Source organism: Pongo abelii, chromosome 14 (assembly GCF_028885655.2).
Source record: "Pongo abelii isolate AG06213 chromosome 14, NHGRI_mPonAbe1-v2.0_pri, whole genome shotgun sequence".
NCBI lineage: Eukaryota > Metazoa > Chordata > Mammalia > Primates > Hominidae > Pongo > Pongo abelii.
The window spans coordinates 28872950-28889053 of NC_071999.2; the positions used below are offsets into that span (position 1 = coordinate 28872950).

Genomic DNA, 16104 nt, shown 5'->3' on the forward strand with positions numbered 1-16104 from the left:
AGTAAGGACAAATCCTCTACCTATAAAATTGTGAAGAAGAACAAAGAAATTTGTGTCAGTTTTGCTGTCAAACCTCAAGCTACAAAAGTTACAGCTACAGTGCATGATAAGTACTTAGTTGAGATGGAAAAGATGTTAAATTTGTAGGTGGAAGACATGAACAGAAATGTCTTCTGACAGCAATTAGGTTTAGTACTCTCAGCATTTGTTTTTTTCTGTTTTCTTTTGTTTACTTTTCTTTTTTTTTTTGAGATAGAGTCTCGCTCTGTCATCCAGGCTGGACTGCAGTGGTGTGATCTTGGCTCACTGCAAGCTCCACCTCCTGGGTTCATGCCATTCTCCTGCCTCAGCCTCCCTAGTAGCTGGGACTACAGGCGCCCGCCACTACGTCTGGCTAATTTTTTTTTATTTTTTTTTAGTAGAGACAGGGTTTCACCATGTTAGCCAGGATGGTCTCAATCTCCTGAACTCATGACCTGCCCGCCTTGGCCTCCCAAAGTGCTGGGATTACAGGCATGAGCCACCGCACCCGGCCTTTGTTTACATTTTTGTTAGCATATTGTGTATCTCAACTTATCTGTACCACAGGTAGCCATGATGTTCAAAAATTGCCTCTGATTGTCTTTAACAAATATCCCCTGAACAAAGGCTGGGGGAGCCTAAGTCAGGCCAAACAAAGATAGTTTTGTGCGTGGGGTCTTCCTGGGACCTCCTAGTCAGGTCACATAATGACGTTTCTCTGGGAATAAGGCTTTGAATGAGTCCCAACCCCCTTTTGTTCCTTTCTATGGTTCCCAGGAGCTTGTTTTTCACCAAGATTGTAGGATGTTGGTTTTCAAGGCTACCATGGAGGTGGGAGGATGTGCTGAGCATAAAGTAACAACACTACAAAGTGCAGTATTCTCACCAAAATTCAGCCTACATTCTTCAATAAATGCTCCCAAGATTGAGGCAACCCTTTGGATATTTTCCAGAGTTCTGAAAAAGTTGCTTCCTTTGTTCCCAGCTGCTTTTATGAATAAGAAATTTTTGAAGGTTCCTAGCTTGCCATTTTTACTGACATCACTTCCAAATACACTTTTATTTTTTTATTTTGTATTCATTTTTTTGAAACAGAGTCTCACTCTGTTGTCCAGGCTGGAGTGCAGTGATGTGATCTTGGCTCACGGCAACCTCCACCTCCCAAGTTCAAGTGATTCTCCTGCCTCAGCCTCCCTAATAGCTGGGATTACAGGTGCATGCCACCATGCCCGGCTAACTTATGTATTTTTAGTAGAGACGGGTTTCGCCATGTTAGCCAGGCTAGTCTCGAAATCCTGACCTCAGGTTATCCTTCCACCTCGGCCTCCCAAAGGGATTACAGGCATGAGCCACTGTGCCCAGCTCCAAATACACTTTTAAATATATTTCTGAACTCACAAAATGTAAAGGAAGTACAAAATGATTACACACACGCACACACAATCCAGAGGTGAAACTAAAGTCATCAGTCAACACAGAAGCCAGAGATGCCATGGAAGTGTGCCAAAACCAAAAACCTAGAGCTTTGTTAGTTAACATCGTGGCTGCCTGAGGTAGTAAATAGGAATTGCAGCAATCAATAGGAAAATCAAAATATTTTCTTTTTTAAAAAGCTGGGAATGAGATGTCAATAGGGGACTGTGAAATGCTCTGACACATTCCTGGGAATCTGTTCAGCAATCCTGGGGATCTAGAATTTTTCTGGTTAACTGACTAATAGGATTTGAACCTGACAAAGTAGGGAACTGAGTCTGAGACCTTCACATAAACCCAGGCACCAAAATGGGTTATAGATTTAGTAGAAAAGACAAAGTTGGAAGGATATGACAAGTGAACCAATAAGCAAATCAGTCTGCAGGCAGTGGATTTTAAAACATTAATAATTTTAAGTCTTCCCTAATGTTTTCTAACCAGCTTTACTCTTACGCTGGAATTTGAATTTACACCATACTCATAGTCCAAGAAACCTCAAACCAATAAATCTAACTAGAATGGTTCCTGATTGGTACTACTTCCAGAACCAAGCACAAACCAGGCAAATCATCTCAATTCCGGTCTCTCAGGATACCCAAAGTTAAAGTTTAGACAAATATGAGCTATTTCTAAAATTTAACAAAGACGTGAAGAGTCAAACTACCTTAAGCAGGAGTTAACAGAAACCACAAAGGGAAGAAAAAGACATAGAAAAATACAAATATTAAAATTATAACAAACTTTATACTCAGGAAGCAGGTTTAAAGTATGTTTAAAGTGAAAAGATAGAGATTAACACTATGGGGAGCATTAAAAGTGGCCATTGGTCCACTCTGGAACTTCAAAGTAGGTTTTCTGAAAAAGATAATGCTTGAGCTTGGGCGTGAAGGACAATAAATAATAAACCAGGAGAAAAAGTGGTGAGGGAGTTTCAGAGAAAAAGATCATAATGAATAAATACATGGAAGCATTGAATAGCACAGGGACTTCAGGGGAAATTATAAACATTTACCTATTACTGCTGTAACAAATGTAGAGCAGGGAGTAACAGGAGATGCCTGCACAGTATATTAAGAAGTACAGACATTATTTCATAGGCAATAGGGAGTCAAAAAGGGATTTTAAGAAGGGAAGTCTCAGGATAATTTTGTTTCAGGTAGGCTGTCTTTCAGTGGTGAGGAGAGAGGGCAACATTGAAGTGTCAGGGATCAGTCAGGAGGCTACTACACAGCTTGGGAGAGAGGGCAACATTGAAGTGTCAGGGATCAGTCAGGAGGCTACTACACAGCTTGGGTGAGAGGGCAACATTGAAGTGTCAGGGATCAGTCAGGAGGCTACTACACAGCTTGGGAGAGAGGGCAACATTGAAGTGTCGGGGATCAGTTAGGAGGCTACTACACAGCTTAGGAGAGAGGGCAACATTGAAGTGTCAGGGATCAGTTAGGAGGCTACTACACAGCTTAGGACAGAGGGCAACATTGAAGTGTCGGGGATCGGTTAGGAGGCTAACACACAGCTTAGGAGAGAGGGCAACATTGAAGTGTCGGGGATCAGTTAGGAGGCTACTACACAGCTTAGGAGAGAGGGTAACATTGAAGTGTCAGGGATCAGTTCGGAGGCTACTACACAGCTTAGGAGAGAGGGCAACATTGAAGTGTCGGGGATCAGTTAGGAGGCTACTACACAGCTTAGGAGAGAGGGCAACATTGAAGTGTCGGGGATCGGTTAGGAGGCTACTACACAGCTTAGGAGAGAGGGCAACATTGAAGTGTCGGGGATCAGTCAGGAGGCTACTACACAGCTTAGGAGAGAGGGTAACATTGAAGTGTCGGGGATCAGTCAGGAGGCTACTACACAGCTTGGGTGAGAGACGTTGAGGGCCTGGAAAACCAGGGTGGTAGTGAGAATTGAGAGGAGAGACAGATTGGAGAAACAGCAGAAAAAATTAGCACAACTTGTGATTGACTAGCTATGTGGAGGATAGCAAAAGCAGTCCTACACAAAAAGAACGAAGCTGGAGATGCCACACTACCCAACTTCAAACCATCTACAAGGCTACAGTGAGCAAAACAGCATGCACTGGTACAAAAACAGACACACAGGCCAATGGAACAGGTTAGAGAACTCAGAAATAAAGCTGCACAGCTACAACTGTCTGATCTTCGACAAAGCCAACAAAAACAAGCAATGGAGAAAGGACTTGCTACTCAACAAATGGTGATGGGATAACTGACTAGCCATATGCAGAAGATTGAAACTGGACCCCTTCCTTTCACCACAAACAAAAATCAACCCATGATGGTTAAAAGACTTAAATGTAAAACCTAAAACCATAAAATCCCTGGAAGATAACCTAGGAAATACCATTCTGACGTAGGACCTTGTGGAGATTTCATGATGAAGATGCCAAAAGCAATTGCAACAAAACCAAAAACAGACAAGTGGAACCTAATTAGAGTTTCTACACAGCAAAAGAAACTATCAGCAGACTAAACAGACAGCCTACAGAATGGGAAAAAATATTTGCAAATTATGCATCTGACAAAGGTCTAATATCCAGAATGTATAAGGAACTTAAAGAAATTTACAAGCAAAAAACAAACAACCTCATTAAAAAAAAAGGGAGGGGCAAAGGACATGAACAGACACTTCTCAAAAGAAGACATACACACAGCTAACAAACATGAAAAAGTGCTCAACATCACTGATCCTAGAGAAATGCAAATCAAAACTACAATGTGATACCATCTCATACCAGTCACAATGGCTATTATTAAAAAGCCAAAAAATAGATGCTGGCAAAGTTGCAGAGGAAAGGGAATGCTTATACACTACTGCTGGGTATGTAAATTAGTTCAGCCATTATGGAAAGCAGTTTGGTGATTTCTGAAAGAACTTGAGAATTACCCTGTGACCCAGCAATCCTATTACTGAGTATATACCCACAGGAATATCAATATCATTCTACCATGAAGACACACGCACACGTATGTCCATCGCAGCACTATTCACAGTAGCAAAGACACAGAATTGACCTAGGTGCCCATCAATGGTGAACTGAATAAAAAAAATGTGGCACACATATACCGTGGAATACTACGCAGCCATAAAACAAAAACAAGATCGTGCGCTTTGCAGCAATACGGATGGAGCTGGAGGCCATCCAGCTCCAGCTTAAAAATTATTCTAAGCAAACTAACACAGGAACAGGAAACCAAATACCACATGTTCTCACTTATAAGTGGGAGTTAAACATTGAGTACACATGGACACAAATATGGGAACAACAGACATTGGGTCCTACTTGAGGGTTGGAGGCTGGGAGGATGGTGAGTATCAAAAAGCTACCTATCAGGTGCTATGCTTATCACCTGAGTGACAAAATAATCTGTGCATCAAACCCCCATGACACAAAATTTACATATATAACAAACCTCCATATGTACGCTTGAACCTAAAATAAAAGTTAAAAATTAAATAAATGTGCATACAAAAAAATAAACGGGATTTAGGCATGTCTATTTGTATATAAAAATGGAGCTACTGGCATAGTCATGAACCAACTGAATTATATCTCAGTATGTCAAAATGGTTAATATTTATGTAAAGATAATAAGAGAAGAGAAAATATTTCAGATCAGATTTGGGATTTTACATGAAATTATCACTGCTGGAAAACGAACAGATTACATATCAGACGGATCCCAGGAGACATGTGAGGACTGACACAATGTGGAGTAAACATTAAAAAAAGGCCAGGCATGGTGTCTCATGCCTGTAATCTCAGCACTTTGGGAGGCTTAGGCAGGCAGATTGTCTGAGGTCAGGAGTTCGAAACCAGCCTGGCCTACATGGCAAAACCCCATCTCTACAAAAATACAAAAATTAGCTGGCTATGGTGGTGTGTGCCTGTAATCCCAGCCAATCGGGAGGCTGAGGGATGAGAATTGCTTGAATCCAGGAGGCAGAGGTTGCAGTGAGCCAAGATGGCACCACTGTACTCCAGCCTGGGTGACAGAGACAGACTCTGTCTCAAAAAAAAAAAAAAAAAAAAAAAAAAAAAAAAAAAAAAATTCAGCAACAGACTAGGTCAAGCAGTATAACAAATTTCAGAACTTGAAGACAGATCTTTTAAAATAACCCTATCATACAAAAATTAAAAAAAAAGAAGAAAGGAATGAACAAAGCCTACATGACACATGGGACACCATAAAGCAACCAAACATTTGAATTTTCAGTGTCTCAGAAGGCAAAGAACAAACCAAGGGAATAGAAAAGCTATTTAACAAAGTAACAAAACTTTCCAAGTCTAGCAAGAGATTTAGACTTGCAGATACAGGAAGCACACAGATCCCCAAACAGATATAATTCAAAAAGATCTTCTCCATGGCCCATTATCATCAAATTGTCAAAAATTGAAGACAGAGAAAATTCTAAAAACAGCAGGAGAAAATAAGGGAACTCCTATCAGACTAACAGTTGATTTCTCAGCATAAGCCTTACAGGTCAAGAAAGAATGGCATGATATATTCTAAGTTCAGAAAGAAAAAAACCATCAGCCACAGAAACTACATCCAGCAAAGTTATCTTTCATAAATGAAGGTGAAATAATGTCTTCCCAGACAAGCAAAAGCGGAGGGAATTTATCACCACTAGACCAGTTATATAAGAAATATGTAAGGGAGTCTTATACCCAGAAGCAAAAGGATGGTATCTACCATCATGGAAACACAGGAAAGTATAAAACCCACTGGTAGAGCAAGCACACAAATAAGAAAAACAATTCAAAGGTTATCACTAAAGAAAACCACCAATCCACAGTGATAAACAATAAGAGAGAAAGAAAGAGACAAAAGACAAATAAACCAACAGAAATCAATTAATAAAATGACAGGAATAACCCTCACATGTCAAAAATACTCTTCAATGTAAATGGATTAAACTTTCCACTGAAAAGACATAGACAGGCTGAATGGATTTTAAAAATAAAAATGACCCAAATATATGCTTCCTACAAGAAACTCACCTCACCTGTGGAGACATATAGACTGAAAGGAAAGGAGTGGAAAAAGATATTCTGTGCAAAGGGAAACCAAAAGTGATCAGGAGTAGCTATACTTATATCAGATAAAACAGACTTTAAGTCAAAAACAGTAAAAGAGGCTGGGCACAGTGGCTCACACTTGTAATGCCAGCACTTTTGGAGGCCGTGGCGGGCAGATCACAAGGTCAGGAACTCAAGACCAGCCTGGCTAATATGGTGAAACCCCATTTCTACTAAAAATACAAACAATTAGCTGGGCATGGTGGCAGGTGCCTATAATCCCAGCTACTCGGGAGGCTGAGGCAGGAAAATCACTTGAACCCAGGAGGCGGAGGTTGCAGTGAGCCGAGACCATGCCACTGCACTCCAGCCTGGGCAACAGAGCAAAACCCTGACTCCAAAACATACATACATACATACATACATACATACATCATACACAAATAGTGGGCAAAGGACATAAACAGATATTTCTCCAAAGAAGACATACAGGTATATAAAAAATGCTCAATGTCTCTAATCATAAAGGAAATGCAAATTAAAACCACAATGAGCTATCATCTTCACCCAGTGAGAATGGCTATGATTAAAAAGACAAAATAATAATGGATGTGGGTGAGGATGCAGAGAAAGGGGAACTCATACACTGCTGAGTAAGAATGTAAATTAGTATAATTACTATGGAAAACAGTATGGAGATTTCTCAGGAAACTGAAAATAGAACTACCACACAATCCAGCAATGCCACTACTGGGTGTTTATACAAAGGAAACAAAACCAGTACATCAAAGAGATGATACTTGTACTTCCATGTTTACCGCAGCACCATTCACAATAGCAAAAATATAGAATCAACCTAAGTGTCCATCAACAAACAAATGAATAAAGAAAATGTGGGCTGGGCACGGTGGCTCAGGCCTGTAATCCCAGCACTTTGGGAGGCTGAGGCAGGTGGATCATGAGGTCAGGAGTTCAAGAGCAGCCTGCCCAAGATGGTGAAACCCTGTCTCTACTAAAAATACAAAAATTAGCCAGGCATGGTGGCGGGTGCCTGTAATCCCAGCTACTCGGGATTACTCGGGAGGCTGAGGCAGAGAATTGCTTGAACCCGGGAGGTGGAGGTTGCAGTGAGCCGAGATTGCACCACTGCAATCCAGCCTGGCCAACAGGGTGAGACTCTGTCTCAAAAAAGAAAAAAAGAAAAGAAAGGAAAGGAGAGGAGAGGGGAGGGGAGGGGAGGGGAGGCGAGGGGAGGGGAGGAGAGGAGAGGAAGAAAGAAAGAAAGAAAGAGAAAGAAAGAAAGAAGGAGAAAGAAAGAAAGAAAGAAAGAAGCAGAAAGAAAGAAAATGTGATATATATATATATTTTTTTTCAAGTACTATTCAACCATAAAAAAGAATAAAATCATGTCGTGTGCAGCAACATGGATGGAACTGGAAGTCATTGTTACGTCAAGTAAGCCAGGCACAGAGAGACAAATATTGCATGTTATCACATATGTAGGAGCTAAAAAAGTTGATGGTGGATAGATAGATACCAGAGGCTGGGAAGCATGGGAGGGTTGGCAGAAAAAAGTGGTGGTTGGTTAATACAGTTAGACAGAAGGAATAAGTTCGAATGTTCTATAGCAGAGTAGGGTGACTACAGTTAACAACAACGTATTGTGTATTTCAAAATAGCTATAAGAGAGGACTTGAAATGTTCCCAACCTATAGAAATGGCAAATACTCAAAGTGACAGATACCTTTAACACCCTGATTGATCATTACGCATTCTATGCATGTAACAACATATCATCTGTTCCCCATAAATATGTACAAATATTTATTGTGTATCAATGAAAAATAAACAAAATTAAAAAATAAAAATACAGTATGTCTACACAATGGAATATTATTCAGCATTAATACACTGCAAGTTGGATAAACCTTGAAAACATGCTACATGAAAGAAACAATGCATAAAAGATCACAAACTGGGCTGTGGGTGGTGGCTCACGCCTGTAATCCCAGCACTTTGGGAAACCGAGGTAGGTGCATCACTTAAGCTCAGGAGTTCCAGACCACCCTGGGCAACATGACGAAATCCGTCTCTACAAAAAAAATTAAGCAGGCGTGGTGGCGCACGCCTGTGGTCCCAGTTACTGACTACTCACAAGGCTGATACAGGATGAAGATATCAGTGCAGTTTCATGGCTGGGATCAACTCTTCTGGAAGCAGGTCCTAGCAGGACTGGGTGTCCACATCCAGGATACGGGTCCTGCAGAGAGCTTAGAATACTTACCCCTCAATCTGTGGGGAGGAGCATGGGCTGGCGCCTTGAGGACTTACTGTCCTTCTGACCAGCCCTGATGTTTCCAAGGCACTGGGATTTCAGGACTGGATAAGACTCTTCTAAGGCCACAGTGTGGAAACTGCAGTGTGGCAACTGCAGTAAGTTGCAGGCCAAATCCTCAACTCTGACACCGTCTAAAGTGTCTTTCTTGGCCGGGTGCGGTGGCTCATGCGTGTAATCCCAGCACTTTGGGAGGCCAAGGAGGGTGGATTACCTGAGGTCAGGAGTTCGAAATTAGCCTAGCTTACTTGGTGAAACCCCTTCTCTACTAAAAAAAAATACAAAAAATTAGCTGGGCATGGTGGTGGACACCTGTAATCCCAGCTACTGAGGAGGCTGAGGCAGGAGAATCACTTGAATCCAGGAGGTGGAGGTTGCAGTGCGGTGAGATTGTGTCACTGCATTCCAGCCTGGGCAACAAGAGCAAAACTCCGTCTCAACAAAAAAGGCCAATTTATGTACTTATTTACTTATAAAATTTGGCTTTTTGGAATATCACTCTTAGGATTTGCATAACAAATAGTGTGTGTATAAATTTACTTATTTTTATTTTATTTATAAGAACAACTCACTCTTAGCAGATAGGGCCATGAACACGTCCTTATAACATAATAGGTACAGACAAGACTGTTTAAATCATGACCACTTTACTCCTATAGCAAGTAGGTAGAGCAGGAATTCCTACAGAGGGAAATTGTTCCTCCAGTTCTTGCTAGCTCAGACTTCCTCCCATGCCGAATCATTGCTATGGCTCCTCCTTAAGTCTGCATGATTATCTGTCCATCTCAGTCCCCAAAAGAAAGAACAGACTTTGAATCTCAGAGACAATTGGTGGCCACAAGTCCCTGAACTGCTACTTGGCTTTCTCAATAAAAACTCAGACTTGGCCAGGCATGGTGGCTCACACCTGTAATCCCAGCACTTTGGGAGGCCGAGGTGGGCGGAGCACCTGAGGTCAGGAGTTCAAGACCAGCCTGGCCAAAATGGCGAAACTCCGTCTCTACTAAAAATAAAAAGATTAGCCCGGTGTGGTGGCATGTGCGTATAGTCCCAGCTACTCAGGAGGTTGAGGCAGGAGAATCACTTGAACTAGGGAGGCAGAGGTTGCAGTGAGCCGAGATCGTGCCACTGTACTCCAGCCCCTGGGTGACACAGCAAGAGTCTGTCTCAAAATAATTAATTAATTAATTAATTAAAACTTGTTCTTGTAACCCAAGGCAACCGATAGGCTCATTTATGCTTTGGCCTCCAGTGACAATGAGTTCTAGATGACAAGTCTCAAAGAGAAGAGCCCCTCTCATTGTCTGGGCCCCTGCCCTAAGCCTGCAGACTCAGGTTTGGTTCTCATTGATAATCACTGCCATTCACCATTGGTGATTAATTCAATCATCACTCTGGAGATTCCAAGGACTTTAGGAACTGTGTGTCAGGAACTAAGGACAAGGACCAAATATTTATTTTTTATTATATCGTAATATTAATAGCCAAAAATTTCATCACCCTTTATTGAATACTCTCATCTTTTACCACTGAGTTCTGATGTCATGTCTGTCATTTATATTTCCATATATTATTTGTGCACTTTCTAGGCTCTCTTTCATTTCATTAGCTTATACATCTATCTCTGCACCAATACCACACTGTTTAACTTAACTTTTTAATAATTATTTAAATCTGGTAGAATAAGTTTACCACTTCGACGCTTTGTTTTTAAACATATGCTCTTCCTCATGAATTGTAAGATTAGCTTGTTCAGTATTGTAAAAAATCCTCTTGAATTTTTATTGGAATTGCATCAAATTTATGGATTAATTTTGGGAGAACTGACATCTTTATGATTCCACAGCAATTATGTCCTGGGACTAGATAGCTGTAGTCCCAGCTACCCAGGAGGCTGAGGCAGGAGAATGGCGTGAACCCGGAAGGCAGAGCTTGCAGTGAGCTGAGAGTGCGCCACTGCACTCCAGCCTGGGCAACAGAGACAGACTCCGTCTCAAAAAATAAATAAATAAATAAATAAACAAATAAATAAATAAATAAATAAATAATAAAAAAATAAAATAAAAACATTTACTGACACTTTGGGAGGCTGAGGAAGGTGGATCATGAGGTCAGGAGTTCAAGACCAGTCTGGCCAAATGATGAAACCCCGTCTCTACTAAAAATACAAAAAAATTAGCTGGGCGTGGTGGTGGGCGCCTGTAATCCCAGCTACTCGGGAGGCTGAGGCAGAGAATTGCTTGAACCCAGGAGGCGGAGGTTGCAGTGAGCTGAGATCGCGCCACTGCACTCCAGCCAGGGTGACAGAGCGAGACTCTCTCTCAAAAAAAAAAAAAAAAAAAAAATTTACTGAAAACTCTGTGTTCATACATATTGGACTTTGTCCCCATCAAACATAAGGAGTCCACACAGGAAAAGAACACCATCATAAAATTCTTGAACATTAGAATGCTGGTAAATGATGAATGCAAATTAAAAGCACAGAAAAATAACTGTAATTAGCATATGTATTTGCTATATACTGAGGTACCACAGCATGCCACGGACAGTAATCCTAATTCTTGGACTACTTAAAAACTATCTCTAATAAATCAACATATGATGTCACAAAATTTTCTTCTTCATTGGATGCCAAAACAAATGATACCAAATTATATTAAGTGTGAAGTTATCCTTGATGCAGAAGTGTACATTACTGAATATAATCAAAATAATGTTTATGATACATTACCACTGCTCCATTATCTGGCATCATTGGAGTTCCCATATTTGCGGCTCCTTCTGGTCCCATGGCAGGACCAGGACCCATTGGTGGGCCAGGTATAATTGCTCTGTTGTTCATATTCATACCCATCATTGGAGGAGGACCTTGGTTACCAGCAGGTGCTGGGTTAAACGCATCTATGTAAAACAATCTATACTTAGAGCTGTCCTATCTTAGTTTAGTAAACATTTAAAATTTAACAATATTTATGCAATCTATATACCAAGACCGTTATTAAAATTATTTTCATTCCTTGAGAATGCAATATGCATTATCTAATCTCTAATAGGGCATTACCTACACTCTAGAATTAGAATTTTCATCCCCAAGCCAAACGTACATAAAATCAACGAGGAGACTATCAATTATTTTAGGGCATTTAAGACTGTAACAGTTGGCAAGCTTTGAGACATCACTATTATTTGTTATAGTTGGCTTTTAAACCAAATAATCCCTAACAATGGGGACTACATTTTACCAGTTTAAATGAGTAACAAAGGATTAGCACTTACAAAACCACTTAATTTTTTTAAGCCATGGCTAAAAATATTAGCATATAAATTATGCTAAGTTGCCAGAGAGGAAATCATTTCCTGCAATATATACATAAAGATGATTATAACTAGCCTCTTATCTTAGTTTTTTTTTCCTCCTTGAGTTTATGGAATACCTTGCTAAATTACAAGAGGTACTCTTTTTTTAACTTTTTATATTGAAATATGGAATCTAAACAAAAAAATTGAAATGACTTATAACAAAACTTATTTTTAAAAGCTACCTCAACCAAATGCAGATAAAATATATAGCTATCTGGATCTTTCTGACAAGCTTAAATTCCGTAAATGGGGACAATCTGATATATTTCAAGTTTTTTCATTAAAAAAATCCACCTACCTCGTATTAATTTTAATAGTGTCTGTGCTCTAATACTACATATATGATGATCTCAAATACAACACATTTTTAGGTATTTTCTTTGAAAATTTTTTTCCCTTTTAAGTGGTAGCACTTGTTTATCATTAAAAATTCGTAACAAAGCCATTCTAATTTAGGGTTTTCTTCTAGTATTTCATTACATAGGTCAATTTTCTGACAAAAAGAACTCAATTTCTCAAAGATACATTATAATGCAGCTGAAATCTCTACATGGCTGAGTCCCTACCAGCCCCTGCATCATACTTCTGCTCTTCGAATCCAATCCCCAGGAACCTAGCAACTTCGTGGGAAGGAATTGTTTCCTTCACCCCAAATGCTCTTGCCAATAAATATATTTTATCCAAGAATATTTTCACTCCCTCAGTATAGCCCTAAATAGCTATTTTAATAATTTCTACAATCTAGAAATGAAGAGAGTACAAGAACAATATCTAAGAGGGGTCTTACCTCAACTATCCCCCAAGAAACAAATTAAGTTTCTTTTTCCTCTCTTTCTCTTTAATAGAATGTAATTTTACAATGGTGGCTTTGGAAAATAACTATACATCTATGGGTATAAAAAAATCAAAAATAATATTTTCAACTAACAGCAGTTAACTTAGAACCTTACTTTTAGTACTCACATCTTTCACCACATAGCTATAAATAAATTTAAAGATCTAAGAAATGTCAGCATTATCTGGTTACTAGAAACGTAGCATTATAATGTAGGTTTCACTTGGTTATACACACTAGTGATACACCAGAAAATCTGCTGCCACTTTCCATCAATGTAACTTGATTAGCTATGACAGTTTTAACTCCCCAACAACCCAACTGGATGATAATGATTAATAGCTCTACAAAACAAGTATGATGAAGTCTCACATTGAATAAAGACGGAAGAGAAAATTAGATAAACTGGACTTTAGGAGAGTAAGTGCTAAAATGTAAATAGGTCCTCTGGTGAATAAAATGTCACAAAAATTTTTAATTCTCCTCAATTCCTAACTAAATAAGGACTCTAAAGGCATATTCTTATATTTCTTCTCATAAAATTGCAGAGTATCTCTATACCATCAGAAACGGTTTTAAGTTTTATACTATTTTAAAGTTTAGCTTTGATGTTAATGTCACTCTAATAATTATAATGGCCTATTAAACTGCCTATAATCTATAATAATCTTATTCCTAAAATCCTTAAAATTACATGGATTATATTAAATACCATCCCAAAATTTACTCTAAAAAAGACATAAATATTGGACCACTTGGACATCATTATACTCAATTATGCTTCATAGTTTGGAATGTAGACACTCTTGGTTCATTAATTATTTCACATATCCACTGTAGTAATTTCACAATTAAGTTCTTTATGGGCAAGGGCCATGTTTCTTGCTTCCTGCATATACCAGAGATATTCACTAACTACTTGTTGGTAAAAAGTGACCAAGTAAACAGCAATATATGACTCTACATCATCTGATTAGTAGTCCTGAAAAACTGGCAACAGAAGTTTAAGAAAAAAAGCTGATCACGGAAAATGTTCATTCCACACATGACTTGTTTTAAGTTTCATTTGATAGACTATACATGCTAAGAACATACTTGATTTTGTAAATGGGTGTGCATGTTAAGAATATTGTTTGCCATGGTAGTGTAATCTTTAAAACAATATGCACATTTAAGTTATATAAAGATTTTTAGCTTCATAACACCTTTTGTGGGACAATTTAAGGTGGGACAGCTTTTGTGGGACGACTAATTTAATAAAATTTAATTCCGTATCCAACTTTTAAATGTATGACATTTCAAATTTCAAATTTAGTAAGGCCTACAATATGCCACACTTGTTTTTCCTTCAGGTTATTTACTTGGCATTATTTCCCTCGCAACTTGGCTATACGAGCAAATCCAAACTAAAGTTGCTAATATACTTTCTTAAAAGCTTAGTCAACTCTAAAACATGCATTGGCAACACGCATGTAATTCGCTTGACGAGTCATAGTCTACAAAGACTGAGTGCACTTCTGTGCACAATACTGTAGGTTAAAGGAAAAAAGTTCAATATTCATTAAAGTGAAGGAAAACAGCTTCAAAGTTACACGAAGAGCTAGTTTAAGATAGAAATCTATAAAATGCTCTCTAAAAGCCTAAAAACACAACTCAGAAACTATCAATTTCCAACTCAGAAACTATCAATTTCCAGTGTTCAATTAGGACAGGTGAGGTGGCTCACACCTGTAATATCAGCACTTTGGGAAGCTAACGCCAGCAAACTGCTTGAGCCCAGGAGCTCAAGATTAGCCTGGGCAACATGGTGAAATCCTGTCTCTACTAAAAATACAAAAAATAAGCCGGGTATGGTGGCGCGTGCCTGTAGTCCCAGCTACTTGGTAAGATGGAAGGATCTCTTGAGCCCTGGAAGTCGAGGTTTCAGGGAGCAGAGATTGCACCACTGTACTCCAGCATGCACAACAGAGTGAGGTCTTGCCAAAAAAAAAAAAAAAGCCAATTAGAAGGCATAAATTTGATTTTAAAACTGCAGAAACAGAGCTGTATTACACCATGCAATGACTAAACTCCTTTCAGGCTGTATTACAACCTGGTTTATATGTTTCTTTCATTAAGCTTATGAATGTATAACACCTCTTTTAGCCTTCAAACAAAAACAAAATGAGAATTTTCTTCCCAGGTATATATTTTTAATATAATTGTATTGCATTCCAGTTTAATGGATGTAAGAGATTTCACCTTTAGAAATGTTGGTTCCGTATTTTAGTTTCTTACTGATATGTAGATACCACAAACAGCGTATACAGTCCCCCCAAAAATGATAAGTTACAAAAGCCTTTTGCTTCAAATCCCTACCTCCGATGTTTATTGCTCCACGGGGACCCATATCACCCATTCTCATTTCCTGTTCTCTCTGTAAGTAAACATAGTTGTCACAGTCAACCTATTGATCTTATGACTTTACATTTCCCATCTAAAATCAAAAAGAAAAGAGTGAATTGGGACATCATTTTCCATTAAAAATTTTGAAAAATTTCCATCATCATATACTTAATAGGAACACTGAAAAGAAACTTCAGTCTCTCAGGCTTAATATATACTACAAGTGCTTAATGCACCCCGTTTATACTGCAAGATTAGATTACCAATGAATCAGATTATATAAAATATACGACAGATTATTTTTAATGTTTTTATTCCAATAGATGAAAGACACATGCCTAGATTCAAGCAAAGGAAAATCTAGTAATAATAACCATCGGGCCCAATTATTTTCTCCTCCCATGTCACTGAAGTCTAAAAATAGAAATGACTGTTACCAAGTTCATATTGAAATGCATTCAAACATATAACACAAATAACTTTAGGGAATTATGCTAAAAATAAGGTTATAGGCAATCTTCATTGTCAAAATATTATAATTCATTCATGTATTTTTATTCATCTACTCAAGCATTATTTCATCCAGGGACTATAGATAGCCCATACAAGCAATTACTGAAAGCTGGACATAACATGGCTTTCTTTAACTGC

General features: G+C 38.8%; 1 protein-coding gene across 3 annotated transcripts in view; it reads right to left on the bottom strand.

Moving 5' to 3' along the window:
• Window positions 1-16104, bottom strand: part of LOC100437575 (phosphatidylinositol 3,4,5-trisphosphate 3-phosphatase TPTE2-like) — a 150822-nt gene that overhangs the window by 112126 nt on the left and 22592 nt on the right. For all 3 annotated transcript variants that reach the window (XM_063714782.1, XM_063714781.1, XM_063714778.1), the window contains exons 7-8: window positions 15427-15484; window positions 11605-11774 (exon numbers count right to left, since the gene is read on the bottom strand). In XM_063714782.1, the coding sequence (XP_063570852.1) occupies window positions 11605-11615 (11 nt within the window). In that variant the 5' untranslated portion in view covers window positions 11616-11774; window positions 15427-15484. The remainder of the gene's footprint in view (window positions 1-11604; window positions 11775-15426; window positions 15485-16104) is intronic.